The following is a 15,323-nucleotide window of genomic DNA, read 5'->3' as shown; positions in this document are numbered from 1 at the left end:
GCAAGATCCAATCTTCCACAAATTGTTGCGTGGTACCTCTCTGAAGTGTTATGTGATACACACTGATTAAGTTTACATTGTGTGCGAGTTTGTTGTCAGGACACATATAATTAAAACTCCCTAAAAGTGGCTTCATGATCCCCTAATGCACCTCACAGAAATTGAGAAAATGCTTCATGAGGGAATTAAAGTCACTTCTCATACAAATCCCCCTTTGTGAGTTCATTCTTAAAGATTCCTGCTGAAACGGTGTACACTAATACACAAATATACTTCATGTTTGTCATCATTGTGACTGCGTGTTGCTCTCTATAGAGGTGAAGAAACACAGCTATAAATTAATAGCTAGAGATCCCGATAAAAGCATAGCAGAACCAGGTGTCCAGGTATAACCAGGGTATTTACAAGTTTCTAGTAATATTCAAGTAGTCATAAAACTGGGTAAGATATTTAAGTGAGAGTAAGATATTGCTTAGGGCCTACAAAATCTAAGAACTAGCCCTGCCTATAATAGTGTGGTATGTAGTGATTTTCCAGTGGAGTAAACAGTGAGTAGGGGATGATATTGGGCACAACAAAAGTATGCAGTCGGAGTCATCATTTGTGAATACCCTAAAAAAGTCTGCATTAAAACACACAATAATTAAGAATAATCTGACAATCAAGCAATTCAAGATTTTTTTTTTATTTACTTAGCCGAAGTTGCACAAGTCTAAGCGAGAACATTAAATGAGCAGACCAATAACTGTATTGTATAAAGAAAGCAGCCTACAACAGATTGCATGTAACATTGGAAGATATTCTTCATCTCTGTATTTTTATACAACATAAACATGTTTTTAAAAGTTTGTTCTCTTACTTTGAGGGGAAAAAACAGCTAAATAAAGTTTGCTCAGCAAATAATATGATCCTCTGTAATAATATGTTCAGTTATTTATTGCCATAACAAATTCTGGGTCCAGGCTATTAAATGATTCTTCTTACAGAACCAAACGTCTTTATTGTAGACCGCGTTCAAATTCCTTTCCACGAAGATCCTCCTGAACAAAACTTTCTTCAGATAATTCTATATGACTCCATATGAACCCATCACCGAAAGGATGAACACAGAACAGTTTAGAAATACAGTATATTAAAGCATTCAAAAGAATTTATCAAATAAATCAAGGCCAACTGCTTTTGTGAAGAAGTTTTGATACTTGTGTGTGTATTCCTTCTTTAGCACTGTGAGTAAATAATAACGATAATAATAAAAAAAGCTCAGGTTATTAAGAGAGGGCTTGTGTCAAGCAATGTGTGTAATTGCCTCTGCTTTGGCGTATATGTCACTATTTTCATGGTTATCTTAACTGTTTTATAAGATGTCTGGAAAAGAAATGAATTAGCATAAGTGCATTTTTTTTTTACCACATAATAATGAGCAAACACAAATGCAACAAATCAGATAGATACAGAGGCTTAGTTAGCTGAGAAGAAAGGAAAAGAAAAAAGATTAAATAAAAAATAAATCCTTTAAGTGCTGTTCATTCAACATTTTGAATGTTGTTAGTGATTGCTTACTATTTTTAGACCAGTGTTTTCAGTCACAAGGGTGCTTTCTCCACTGTTACACATATCTGCTGAACTAGTGAATATGAATGTTACATGAGGGAAAACACTGATCTCTACAGCATAGGTTTAACTTCCCAGAACTGAAGCTGATGCATCTTCACTTTCTTTCGTCCTAGGCACAGTGACCGGTCATTCATTATTGATTCAGTCGTAAAGAACAAAGTCCCTGTCCAGGTTTTCAGATTCATCATCATCAGAGAAAAAGTCATCCTCGTCAATTTCCTCCTCGTCGTAGTCTTCGTGCCATTCTGGGACATACTCGTCATCATACTCATCATCTTCCTCAGCCTCATCTCCCCCATCTTCGTTGTTGTTATTGTTGTTGTCAGAGTCTCCGGTCTCAGAACCTCTATCTGATTTGGCCCTGAAAACAGGTCAGCTATTTTACTCTCTTAAATTTGTTACTGATCAGCTCAGTGCATTAGGTCTAAAAACAGTCATGTTCTTCACATGTTCTTGCAAGTTGATTTACTAACAGGGACCACAGACAACTACGACTTTTACATGAGCAATGGCACATCTTGTCCGTTTTCTGGCTTTGGCAGAATCACCGTCATCGTCTACAGTAGCTGCTTTATCCCAGTCAGGCATTTGGTATTAATGAATATGCAGTTTGGGTCATTTGTACATAACGACAGAGGGGAGTTTTTACAGCACAGTTTATAGTAAACCTGTAAATGACTCTGGGAAGAGTGATTTCATGCACAGTTTAATATACTGGGAGCACAAACTGTATGTCAATTTGAAGTATTTATATTTATACCCTTTTTAAGACAAAAATGACACAATTTACCAAGTCTTAATAATGAGTAATTTTCTCAAAATTACAGCAAAAATAATGACCAAAATCAAACTGTTCATATTTGATAATCATCATAAATATGCATCTCTGGTGCCATCAGGATTGTTGCTTACAGACTTTTTCTTTGTTAAGTAACAACACGTTTAATAGTATCCTGAGATTATGTGAAGCATTAGGCATAGAACTCTGTGCGTATGAGTTGTTACCATAGAAACAATAGCATACTAGAATGAGAGCATTAATATAAACCTGTGATCTGAAGTACTGATGGCACTTCTGTCACTTTTGTGCTTTTCGAGAAGATAAATTAATTCTGACCAATGCATACAAAACTTATTTCAATATCTAATTAATTGAAACATTGTGCCTGGAGTGCTTGTTATTTTGGATCTTAGTAAATCAGAGCTTGCAAGTTTATAAGAATTGATATTATTCTTTTTGTGCAACTCACTCTTTGCTCTTTTCTGTGGTGTTAGCAACATTTAAGGCTTGTGCAGCCTCATGATCTGGCCCAGTCTTGGACTGATATCCTACACGGAAGTCCTACAAAAATAAATAAAATAAATCAAAATAAGTTGGTCATCAAAATAATTCTGGATATACTGTATGCACCTACAGGTGATTTCTACAAAGAAAAACGAGGATATGTAATAATAAGGATAATATTAAGAATGATAAGAATGATAATAGATTATTTAAAAAAAACCTGTAAATTGTTTTGATGCTTTATCAACTTCAGCACAGTCTGATTTGTGGTTTATTTTTTAAGGCTGTTTGGAATTTATTTTGCTTATTGTGTATTTGTCTGCTTTATGAAAGCATTTGAATGTAAGCCTACCTGTGTAGAGTGCTGCAGTATCGCCACAAGACGCTCCTGGATGCGGCGAATAAGCTCCAGGCCGGTGTTAATGTGCTCTGGCTTCAGCAGTCGGACACAAGATGCCAAGTCTGTACACTGTAACAGTGTCTCCTCTGCAAAAATATACAGCGCTTTAAATATTTACACTATGGATATTTAATTAATCAAATATTTGTACCGATTTAACCGATTGTAAAATGGAGTGTTTACACTTCAGATATTTTTATAGTACAGTTTTTTTTTTGTTTTTTTTAACACAAACCAAGTAAGATCTGGAGGGCATTAGTGTGAAGGTCCAGGGCTTCAGTCTGTTGCTCCATGACATCCATCTTCTCTGTGTCTTGGTTGTAATAGCTGTACACACATGAGTAGGCCAACACCTGAGTAGCAAAAAGTACAAATCATTAACTTAGATTAAAGTGCTGTTTTAAAGCCTGAGACTACAGAACATGGCCAGTTAATGTGTACAGAATTTAGCTTATACACACACACACACACACACACGTTAGCATGCGCCTCCTTTTTCAGTTACCAGCTCTTTTTCATTTATGCTGCTGTTGAAAACACATGAAGACTGTTTAGCTTAGCACCAGATGTCCAAAACATTGCCCTGCCTGTGACACCCATCAGCTAAATATAAACATTTTGCTTGAATTATGATATTGTTATTTGGGGAGATGATCACGTATATGGGGAGCAATTGTCATTGGATAAATTAAAGAAGAATAGATTAATTGATGAATAGATTTAAAGAGCTCACCTTTCGCCCTTGAGCAAGAATCTTGCAAGCATCAATAACAAACGTCAAAGACTTCATCTGCAAGGCTTCATTGATGGAAGACACTTTGTTTTCCAGATTGATCGCAAACTCCTAAACAGGTTATTAACAGTAAAATACAGGCACTATTAGCATTTAAAGCAGCATTACAGAACAAGACATTATTGTGAGCCACTGATCCCAACCTTGGCCTGGTTATGGAAAGTACACCTCTCGTTATAGTCCTGGAACTTTTTCTCTTGTCTTGCAGCTTTGCTGACCTGTAATGACAGATGCATTATGATTACTCAATAATATATCCTAAATAAGCAAATACAAATCATTAGTTGATTTAGCATACAACCGAGCTACATGTGTAGATTTGTATCATGAGTGCAATGTAAAAACCATGCCAGGTATAAATACTCACCATGGCAGAACAGTTGTAATAGTCTTTATGAGTAGGTTTCCAAGGCTTAAGGCATCTCCAGCAAAATCCATGGTTACATTTGGCACAGGTCATACTGCCAGAACAAAATAGTATGTCTTACTTATCAATATATACAATTATGCTGATAAAGGTCAAGAGCTTCAGTTAATGTTCACTTCATACATCAGAATTTACAGAGAATGAGCTCTGTTGTTGATGAAGGAGATGATCGAGGGGTGGACAGACTCATTTGGGTTGACAGGACAGCTATATTAATGCAAATAAACCCCTCATTACAACCACAATGAGCAGAAAAGCATCCAAGAAAGCACAATAGGTTAATCTTTAGATGGAAAGGCCACAGCAGCAGAAAACCACATTGGATTCCACTCCTTACAGCCTAAAATGGAACTTGCAGGCTTCATTAACACTATGAGACAGTTAAAGATTAGAAAGCAACGGCTAGTCTTTTTTCAGATTTCAGCTGTCCAGTTTTTTTGAGCCTGTGCCCAGTGTAAGATCAGATTCTTGTTCTTGGCTCCTGCTGATGCATCTGATCTAACTCAGTGTGCATTAAGAGATGCTTTTCTGCTCAGCATAGTTGTACAGAGTAGTTACTCCAGCCTTTCTTTCAGCTCAAATCGGTCTAGCCATTCTGTTCGGCCCTCCATCAACAAGACCAGACTCAATACAGAATGTCCAGCCACACTGTTTTTTTGTTGTTGTTGTTTATGTAAACTCTGCAGACAGATATGTATAAAAAGCCCAGCTTCTGAAATACTCAAAAGCACTTGGCAACAACAACAATACCAAAGTGATCGTCACTGTGATCAAAAATGAATCTGGCCAGTATCTGGTGGATGTTACGCACTGTGCTGATGCCACATGACCTGCAAGGTACCAGCAGTTTTGTGTCCCAATTTTCTGCAGTAAATATTTGCTTTGTATGATAATTCATACTCAACAGTTATTCTGTATGTCATGATTTGTTTTCTGTTGCATAAACAGATAGAGAAAAATCTACATTTAATCAGATAAGAGAAAACCAAAATATTATAAAATAAACAGGTGTATCTAGTTGTATCTATCTATCAGCACATGGTATCTAGTTGTATCTTTATGTGCTGCGTTTTTATCCCTCTTTCTGAGCTGTAACTACTATGACTGACTGCATAAACTGTATATCCTTTAACAGGAATTCCTTTAACTCTCAGTAACTAAAAGAAAATGTTTTTTTTTTCTTTTTTACCTTGTGTTGTTATATATACAATGTGTGTGTGTGAGTGTGTGTGTGTGTACACTCACTGCAGACAGCCTTCATTTTTCTCAATCTGTGCCTGGCAGCTTGGGCAGCGCTTGGAGATGAGTTTGGCCAAATGCTTACTTTGGGCCTCCATGCTCATTCCTTCATAGTAGCCACCATCATCCATCCACTGGGACATATGACTGCAGGTAGCTGGATAGTGAGCCTGGCAAAAGAAGACTGGTCATTATATAAACGTATATACAGGTATATGCATGTATTGTACACAATGCTACATTCTTGGATACTTTTGGTGCCAGTTGGTGCCATTTAACGTCAGGTCACACAAAGAACTGCCATGGAAGTTGTTCGCACTTTTACCTCAGGGAAGTTACAGCTGAAGCAGGATGACCAGCAGCACTTGGAGCAGGTGCCCATGCTGCCAATGTTCTCTTTGCACAGGATCTGATCACAGCCCTGAGGGTTGGTACACCAGGTCAGGTTGGAGCAGCACTCAACATAGCCCCGCAGGAGTGCATTCTCATACTACGAGAAAGATATACAACACAAAAGAAGGCATTTCAGATTCTTTAACAATACTGGAACGGAAATAAAATCATTAAAAAGATTGAAAAGAACATCCCCTTTAAGGCAAGACAAGGTTTCAATGAATAGAAAGATGATCTCCAGTTCTCCTACTAACTGTAAAGCAGAAATAAGATTTAGACCTTTGCAATGGTATCCTTGTCAGTCAGAATGCTGAAGAAGAATTTAGATGTTGGTTGAGCAGGACAGTCAGTGATCGGACAGTTGCAGTTCATCACGAGGTTCTGTTCAATCCGAGCAGTCAGGTACTCCTGCCAACAAGACTGCAAGGGATAGAGAAATGTATTACAAAGCTGTAATGCTGTACTTTACAAATTACTTCAACTTAAAGACAGTTTAAAGTATTTTAAATCAGTTAACCATTGCTAGCAAATAACTATTTGACATTTCAGAAAATGAGCAGCTTAAACATAAACAATCCAACACACATCCTAATAATATGTCCAGTGGACATTGGTCAATGATGCCACCATTAGTAAGTTATTTGTCCTCTTTTTTTCATATGGTCTAAATTAAAAATAAAAATGTTCATATTTTGTATTTTGCTCATCAGACCCATGTCTTTGCTACAAACTTTAAACTCAAAGCAAAGATGTTTACACCTGCAGGCAAGATATTTACCCTGCAGCAGTAATGCCTGCAGCTGAGCATCAAGGGCTCGGATTCACTGTCCCCAGACCAGGACACAAGACATACAGGGCAGAGACTCATGGGACTAGGGGGAGGCTGAGGGTTGAGTGTCTTGAGGCCAGCAGCCAGCACCAGTGTCTCTGGATCATCTGTGTAGCGCTGGATCAACATGTCAATGTTCCACTTGCAGTGCATGAGCAGGTGCTCAGCTGGTTCTTCTTCCAAGCTGAGCGTGTCGGCCACCTGCTGGATGGTGCGCCGCATCAGATGTTTCACCTCCTCCTGGGTCATTGTGCGACCCATGGAGAAGAGCACAGTCTCCAAAGCCCCATCCTCCACCCGCTGAGGAGCTATAATAGGTTCTCCCAGGCTGCAGAGACACACATACACAAATCAAGTCACAATGCGTGTTCAGATTTCCCAAATGTTCCCATAAAGCACACAGTATAGATGTCTCCTGATTTCTCCTCTGAACTACGCTTTACATGTCATTAATAATTCTGTAAGTCAGAATGTATTTTTGTTGATATAAGCTGGCTGCAAATGGATCAAACTGTGATTAGTTTAAAGAAAGAAGCCTGATTTAGTCACAGCAATTTAAAGGGATTAAATGATCAATTTATTAAAAGTGTTTAAGAAAATAAAAAAGCAACAAACATGAAAGTGAGTATTAAGTTTTATTTCTTAATTTAATAAAAACAAACTTGTAGGTTTGCCTGCTTTTGAACATCTCCATGTGTAAATTGAGCAAATAAATTGACCTGTCAGCATGTCTGTGTTCAGCACATGTTCAGATTTTTCTAGTTCCTCTAATTATAACAGATCTTAGAAAATAAATCCAAGGCACATTTGGTTTTATTCTGGTAAAATAAAATGGAAAAACATTTGTAGGTCTCTCAGACTTGTCTCAGTTTGGTCACTTCAACAAAAGCATTTTGACAAATTTGAAATGAACATTCCCCATCTACCAAAAACAGAATTCCATTTCAGTGGCAATTCACCAGGAATTAAGAACTATGTCTACAATTATGGCACTGTTTAACATTTTTAACACTCAAGGTTTGAGGATCTTTACATGACCGAGAAAAGCAATAATATTTGCTTAATATATCCTGATGCAAACAATATGCATGTCCACACAGGTAATCACACAAGGTGGGGTCAGCTTGCCTGGAAGGACCATTGGGAAGAATCTTTCCTATCTTAAGAAAACAAAAAGTATTTGCTCCCAATGGGCAGAGCTTGTATTCCCCCAGTCACTGTGTGTCTTCACCCTCCCCATGCGCATGTGGTCTAGGGGTCATCAGCACACCTGGTGTCAGCTTTAGTGCTGCCCATGCTCTTGTTTAGGTCCAGCTTGCTGAAGAAGTGCGCCTGGCTCTTCTGGGGGGTGGACGGGTCTTCTATCATAAATTCCACGATGTGGGGGTTGTCCTCATTACGGCGGATGTAGCCCTTGTTGATGATGTGCATAATGCAGGATAGTACATCTGTGGTGCTGCAGCTAAAGCGCACAGTGTTGGAAGAGCGCACAGCCTCCTGCTTTTGACAAGTGTCCAGAACCTGTAGCGTTAAAAGACACACAGGATTAGAACACATCAACAAGTACCTGCTGTGAGTCATACATATCCGTCTGCATGCATTCCCATTATGTTTTCGGAGTTAGCAAGCACACTGTTCAGTTATGACTCTGAGGGCTTGAAAATGAATAGGTTCTAGAGAATCAGACTTGACCTTGAACACCAAGTTGTCTATATGCATCTCCTTCTCATTCTTCATGATCTGTACAATGAGGCAGTACAAATGGTTCCGTTTCCTCTCCAGAGTTAAGACTGCGTCCTCATCTACATTTAGGTAGGTCTGTTTTGGCAGTAGATAGCAATATCTTTGCTTCTCTGAGCTCTGTGCCAAGGACATCTTATTCAACCTGAGAACCCCTGAGGAATTATGGGCAAATTAGTTAACACATCCATCTATATGGATGAAAGTAATTTCCTAATTTGATATAAACCCTTATATGATTTATTTTAAGAATTACAACAAATACAGTAAATATTAGCAAAAAGTAGAAAAGATTAGAACAAAAACAGTGTATATATGAGCAACCAGTAATACTAGAAATCTAGCAGCATGCTCACCCTTCTGAAGATCCTGATTAAAACCTTCCTGGGACAGAACACCCTTTTCTGAGATCAATGGCGTAAGAGCATGTACCAGTACAGATGGAGACAGGCCAGTGGCCTGCTGTACAGCCTGCACGCTCACTTCCTGAAGAGGAGAAGATCACCAGGAAGGATGCAATAGATTGAGAGACAGAAAGCATATATGGGAATAAATACAAATCTAAAACACCCCAGAGTCTTAAAAAAAAAACAAAACTGGGTTTGACCAATTATTCCAAATTAGTACCTCTTGGTGATTGAACTGAAGCAGGATGAACATTTGCAGTGTGGAGACATACAGTGTGCAGGATCCGTAACACAGTTCCGCATGACCAAGCCAGGTCCACTGCAATCGCCGCGGCTTACTGTTGCCAAGTTGGTACATGCACTGACCTACAGACATATTTACAAACACTTCAGACTGACCAACACTAACACTTCCTCAAAATGAATGCTACAAATTGGATCAGAAATTATCCTAAAAATGATACCAAAAAGCAGTGAGAAAAGTCATTGCATTTTACTTTACAAGGCAAAAACAAAAATCACCTGATATGCACACAACAAGCAGAAAGGAATTCAGCATCATGGTGTTTGAGTTAGCGGTATAGCTAGGGAATATTTATTTTACTTTCATTCTGAATTCGTCTGGTTGGAATTAAAGACATCACAGCTAAGATGTACAAATTAAACAGTCTGCAGAACCAGTAAAGTGTATAAAATAAATAAATAAATTTAAATAAACAACAGCATGCCATTAATCTTGCGTTAATTTTGCCTCTTTTGACTTACAAACACGATAATAATTATGTACTCAGATCAACTGCTGTACAACATGACTGGCATTAATCAGATAATAAGCTGTTATTTAATTAGTTCTGCAGTAGCATTAGCTGTTTGGAACATGGCAAATATTTCTGTAGTTAATATATTTTAAAAATAATCAAACAAATTATAATTTATACATTGATACATAAAGAAAACTAGAGTAACTTAAAAAAAAGTGTTAATTTTATAATTGTTAAATAATAACCACTAAACAACAAGTGTGGTGAACAGAGCAAGTATGTGAAAATCAACTTACTGTTAGAATAAAAGTCAGTAAACTCATCCAGGTAGGTGCAGAGCTTCTGGGGGAAATATTTGGCAGGATTCTTCAGATAGCAGGGAGCAGAGACCGCCCAACAACGTGGCGATAAAAGCAGCACCTTCACCTCACTCTCTTCTTCTGGCTCTGACATCTCCTCATCCACCATCTGATCAACACACAGTCTACTATTACTCATCAAAACAAATCAGTATTCACCGACACAAACCCAGTCTTTTCATAACAGGGAAAAGCTAAGAGCTTGTACATATGCCTAAAATCTAATGAATTTATAAGCCTAATTTATTCTGTACCAATATCAGAAAAAGGACAGCGGTACAATCTGATCTCTGTTTCATTTCCCACCTCCTCATTCATATCTTGCAGGCTCTTGTCCAGCTGCTGCAGCCGGTAAAGGTGAAATTCCTGCTGAAGTTCATCTGACTCAATCAGGTTGCTCAGCATCTGCTGAGGGAAACGTTCAGGAAAACAGGTACCAATCTGCTCAATCACTGCACTCTCCAGCCACACCTTCCCTTGGCTCAGCAGACGATCCCCCAGGTAGTACCTTTAAAGGAAATGAATGGAAAGCCTTCTTACTCTAATTTATAACCTATTATATATTAAGTATTATTAAATAAATATTATTACTTCTTTTGCATAAAAAAACCCCAACAGATTCATACAAGCTTCTCACAATAATTTACAAAATATTTGGACATTCCTCCTGAAAGAACTGGTATCACTGTCAGGTTTGTGAGCCTCCTTGCTCAGACCTGCTTGTCATTAAGCCCAAAGTTCTTTAAACTTTATGGTGGCTACTCCAATACTTTTGCTTTGATGTCATTTAGATTCAACATTGAAGGCATGCTCAGGATCACTGTCCTGCTGGAAGTTTAATCCTCATTTGTTACCTGTCCATTTAAGAGTAAAACAAACCCACAACATGATGCTACCTCCCCCGTGCTTCACAGCAGGAATGGTAGAAGTTGTTGTCAATCTGGCCAACTGTTGTAAAACGGGTTTTCTTCACCAGGGTCACAGATGTTTTCTGTGGTGTTCCTGAGCTCTTCAGTGCATTCTTTCTTTTTCAAAATGTAACTTTGATTTAACCCTTGTAATAGAAAATTTTGTGAATAACAAAAATTAACAGTGGGCATTCTGTACCAATACACTCACACAACTGAAACTAGGAACAGCAAAGATAACAAAGGGGGACTGAACTGTTTTCCAAACTGCACACTAAGCATATGGAAAATAACAGTGTGACCTTTGTCCTGCTTGTGCAACGACAAGATTAGGGGATGACAAGATAAGTGGAAGATGCCACATGCAGACATAATTACGAACCTTTTGTCCAGCGCCTTGTATAAATAGAGAACTGCCTTACACCCAACTAACTCACTCTGTTCAGACTTAGGTCAGGACAGACTGACTTCACACTTTCAAGTGTATTGAATAAAGAAGTTTGATATTCCACAGGATTCTGCTGTGTTCTCCTTGTTCACTTGAACTATTATTTCTGATTAATAGAATAGAATTTCCACCACACACTCAAAGGTTCTGTTAAGCCTAAAACTGTCAGAAAAGCAATGTCCGTACAGAACTTCTTTATTTTGATAGAACCCCTACCCATCAAAAATAAGACCTTTCAAGAAATAATCATCTATCCACAACAGTGTAATTCACGCATTTTTAGAAAGAAGTCTTCTAAATCTCACACCTGTAAAAGTGCTCAAATGTGTTAGCCAACTCTAGACCCGAGAGGAAAAGCATGGGCTCCAAAAACTGCTGTAACTTGTTTAGAGTCTCCACATTCCCAGTATCCACTCCACTCTCCTGGATCATGTGGTCTATGTACTGAGCAAACCGTTCACTCACCTAGCAAAGCAGAAAGACATAAAAGAATCACAGCTTTAGATTAAGAGCCTGTAATAGAAGGAATAAAACATGAGAAAAATACTGTTGGGTAATCAGTGATAAATTTGAATATTGCTTAATAATTGATATACTGTGCTTTCCTTCATTCATAGTTACATATAATGTTGTGGAAGGTCATTGAAACCAGTTAGTTCCTGTTATCACTTATGTCATAGCAGCTATAAAATAGTCACCACCAATTTTTCACTATTTACCTATCTGTGTATTTTTCTGTTACAAAATCTGACATTGAAATCTCTCACAGAAATATCACAACAATTATTTAAGTCTTCGTTTTAGTTACAGTTAATACTGTAAAAACAAGAATATTTTACAAGAAGTGTATTAATTCTAACCTTGCAAATGAATCTACTGCCAAAGCTGCTGTTGAAATTGATTTGGGAAATAATCACCTTCTTACAAATCAGAAACGAGCATTCGACAGCTCTTCATTAAAGATGTTTGAGGAGCAATTTTGTCATCAAAATGTTACTCATCACCACACCCAGGGCTTTCAGGCAAAAGACTTGCAACCAAATGTGTGAGAGAAAGTCCTGCAGAGCAGTGAGACTCACATGCATAGCAGTAATGATGGAGAGCTGCAACAGTGCTGCAGAAAACCCCTGACGCAGTGCCAGCACGAAGGCTGTTTGCTGGCCAAACAGCTCCTCCATGGCGTTCTTCAGGCGCAAGTACATATCCTTGTAGCGTTCCACAAAGTCTGGGAGGTTGTACGTTATGTCCAGAAACTTCTTCACCTGGAAAAAGCACAAAGCAAAATGACTAACTCAATCTTATCACATTTAAATAAACGGGCAGATTTTATCTTTTTTTTAATTTGCACTTTATGAACATGATCATAATAAATGTATGAATAAATATGAATAGGTTGTGAATTACCTGTCGTTGTACAACAGCCTGCCAGCAAAGTGCAATGCCAGCGATGCTGCTGGTGTTCTTTACTTTAGGTTTAGCAGCAGATGAGGAGGAGGAAGAGCTCACTGCAGATGTTTCCTTGTTCTTGCCTTCTTTACCATCTGAATTCCAAAAAAAAAAAAAATCGGTTTCGCATCAGAAATCATCAGTAGTACACACAGTGACAATACAGAAGCAAAAAAGGACCATGGAAAACAAAAGCTTAACTGACAACAATTAAGTCTTCCAGAGCTGGAAAAATTATGCAATTTAAAAATAAATAAATAAATGAATAAATAAATCAAAATTTAAATGCTATGATATGAAAGTTTCTGTGCTTTTACACCACGGAATAAATGGTTGGATGGATGTATTGATGAAAAACCCAATGACAAACAAAGATTCTGCAAGAAAAACACACAAGAAAAACATTGCTGATTATTCTCTAAACTGTTACTTACTCTTTACATCTTTGCTTCTGTTGATACCTTCTGAAAGCAAAAAGATAAGTTTGAAAAACAGAAGCCTAACTGATTTTGAATAGTCTGAAAATTTGTGTGCGCTGAATGACTGAGGAAAAAAAAAAAAAGTCATTTTCGACTTCATGGCTACATTTAATCTAATAGATTTTTAGGGGCTTTCACACTGGCAGTTGCTAAAATGAAAGGTGTCACACCAGGAAGTGAAGTGTCTGACTTCCATTGCACTAGAATTGTGTCGTGATTCCTGTGAACATGAGCAGGATTCATACTCGTGGCCGGATTTTATAAGGAAGTTAATTAATCTGCGAAAGTGTTCCACTATTTTCCACAGCATACGTGTACCATGAGTGGCAGGGGAATGTTGTGGGACACAGCAGAGACAAGGTGCACTGCTATGCATAATCCAAAAAAAAAAGATCATGTGCGTTTGTGACACCCAAATGCCCTGGTCTAAAAACTAAACCAACGTTGCCCCTGACAGTGCAAACATTGCACTTGGATTCAGACCACAGAAAATGTGCCCAGTGTGAAAACTACATAAATAGAACACTATCATGAAAAACAAACAGCTGCCTGATGCGTGGATGTGTGCTGGTTTGAATGCAGGGTTAAAAGACACTCACTTCTATAAGTTTTTTTTTAATGTGCTGCTAAATGAAAAGCTACTGATAGGTTTTTCTGTATGAGAGTAAACGTATGGCAAAGCAGAGGACATGTTAGAGAGAGACTTTTTCAGATTACTCACTGGATTTGACAGGAGGTTTGAGTTCTTCCACATCCACTCGGCTGGTGTCCACATGAACCAGTAAGTGGGTGAGACGCCGCACGCGGGAGTTAAAGATCGCAGCCCTGCTCTTATAGCATTTTGAAGATTCTGACTTCTCCAGGTACTCACTGAGCAACCACGCCAGTGGGCTAAGAGCTTGGCTGTCTGTTTAAGAAAAGAAAAATATATCCCATACAGATCCTAAAACATTCAACCTCTCGATCTTGAGATATCATGTGAACAAGAAGCCTAGATGCACAACCCAAAAACATAATGCATACACCACTTACTGGCAGAAAAATAAAATGTAATATTCTACAATAAGGTCAAGGCAAGTTAAGAAAAAAAAACACTTTTTGTGCTTCTCTCTGAGGATGTTCAAGACAAATCCTATTTAGCCATAATTAAATAAGCCATGGGCTTGTAAACTGTGGCATGTGGAATCTACTTTAATTCTATTTTTAAGGACATCACCATCACTCAGTTGCAAGAGTGCAAGAGCATTTTAAATGTATAAAATTGAAATGTTTTGTCTCAGAATAAATTACATTGGGGGGGGGGGGGGGATCTTGACAGTATAACAATAGCCACAAGACCTCACCACTTCATTCAGCAGCTAAATATTCAGAGCAGACTATATGAGACTGTTTACCAGAGAGAGTGATGCTCTGTACAATAGGAGTAATTAGAGCCTCCCAGCAAGTTCGACCAAGGGCCTCTGCAGCCTCAGCGTCAGGCAGGAAACGGTCAGCAAACATTTGTTCGTGACGCAGAGCACTGTTCAACCTTACAAGAATAAAAAAAAAAAAACACAGAAAGTCAAGTAATTAGGCAAATCAACAGAGAAAAATTCTTGCATAGGACTAGAAGATATACAAAACTAGAACTTACTAAGATCATGAATTCTTTAACACAGAATATGTGAACCACAGCATGCAGCATTTATTTATACTGTTGCTTCATAAATATACCTGTCCTGGCTGACTGACACCTTGGAGATGGAGAAAGTTTATTTTTTGTCCAATTATCACTTTTACCCTTCTGTGTTTGTCA

At 38.1% G+C, this 15,323-nt stretch overlaps 1 protein-coding gene across 3 annotated transcripts in view; it reads right to left on the bottom strand.

The window, feature by feature from the left end:
- Nucleotides 1-669: 669 nt before the first annotated feature.
- The window catches only part of LOC132847084 (cullin-9), a 29,416-nt gene continuing 14,762 nt past the window's right edge, over nucleotides 670-15,323 (bottom strand). Inside the window, exons 20-42 of one of the 3 annotated variants that reach the window (XM_060872047.1) lie at nucleotides 14,923-15,056; nucleotides 14,250-14,435; nucleotides 13,484-13,513; nucleotides 13,008-13,144; nucleotides 12,683-12,865; nucleotides 11,911-12,068; nucleotides 10,554-10,755; nucleotides 10,185-10,356; nucleotides 9,348-9,493; nucleotides 9,077-9,206; nucleotides 8,673-8,875; nucleotides 8,251-8,501; nucleotides 6,930-7,308; nucleotides 6,431-6,571; nucleotides 6,084-6,248; nucleotides 5,765-5,928; nucleotides 4,460-4,553; nucleotides 4,236-4,310; nucleotides 4,033-4,143; nucleotides 3,535-3,652; nucleotides 3,252-3,385; nucleotides 2,865-2,956; nucleotides 670-1,975 (exon numbers count right to left, since the gene is read on the bottom strand). In XM_060872047.1, the coding sequence (XP_060728030.1) occupies nucleotides 1,756-1,975; nucleotides 2,865-2,956; nucleotides 3,252-3,385; nucleotides 3,535-3,652; nucleotides 4,033-4,143; nucleotides 4,236-4,310; nucleotides 4,460-4,553; nucleotides 5,765-5,928; nucleotides 6,084-6,248; nucleotides 6,431-6,571; nucleotides 6,930-7,308; nucleotides 8,251-8,501; nucleotides 8,673-8,875; nucleotides 9,077-9,206; nucleotides 9,348-9,493; nucleotides 10,185-10,356; nucleotides 10,554-10,755; nucleotides 11,911-12,068; nucleotides 12,683-12,865; nucleotides 13,008-13,144; nucleotides 13,484-13,513; nucleotides 14,250-14,435; nucleotides 14,923-15,056 (3,625 nt within the window). In that variant the 3' untranslated portion in view covers nucleotides 670-1,755. The remainder of the gene's footprint in view (nucleotides 1,976-2,864; nucleotides 2,957-3,251; nucleotides 3,386-3,534; nucleotides 3,653-4,032; nucleotides 4,144-4,235; nucleotides 4,311-4,459; nucleotides 4,554-5,764; nucleotides 5,929-6,083; nucleotides 6,249-6,430; nucleotides 6,572-6,929; nucleotides 7,309-8,250; nucleotides 8,502-8,672; nucleotides 8,876-9,076; nucleotides 9,207-9,347; nucleotides 9,494-10,184; nucleotides 10,357-10,553; nucleotides 10,756-11,910; nucleotides 12,069-12,682; nucleotides 12,866-13,007; nucleotides 13,145-13,483; nucleotides 13,514-14,249; nucleotides 14,436-14,922; nucleotides 15,057-15,323) is intronic. The other 2 variants (XM_060872048.1, XM_060872049.1) reach the window with 2 other exon arrangements.

Source organism: Tachysurus vachellii, chromosome 6, assembly GCF_030014155.1.
Source record: "Tachysurus vachellii isolate PV-2020 chromosome 6, HZAU_Pvac_v1, whole genome shotgun sequence".
Taxonomy (NCBI): domain Eukaryota; kingdom Metazoa; phylum Chordata; class Actinopteri; order Siluriformes; family Bagridae; genus Tachysurus; species Tachysurus vachellii.
This window is presented reverse-complemented; position numbering and strand designations above follow the sequence as displayed.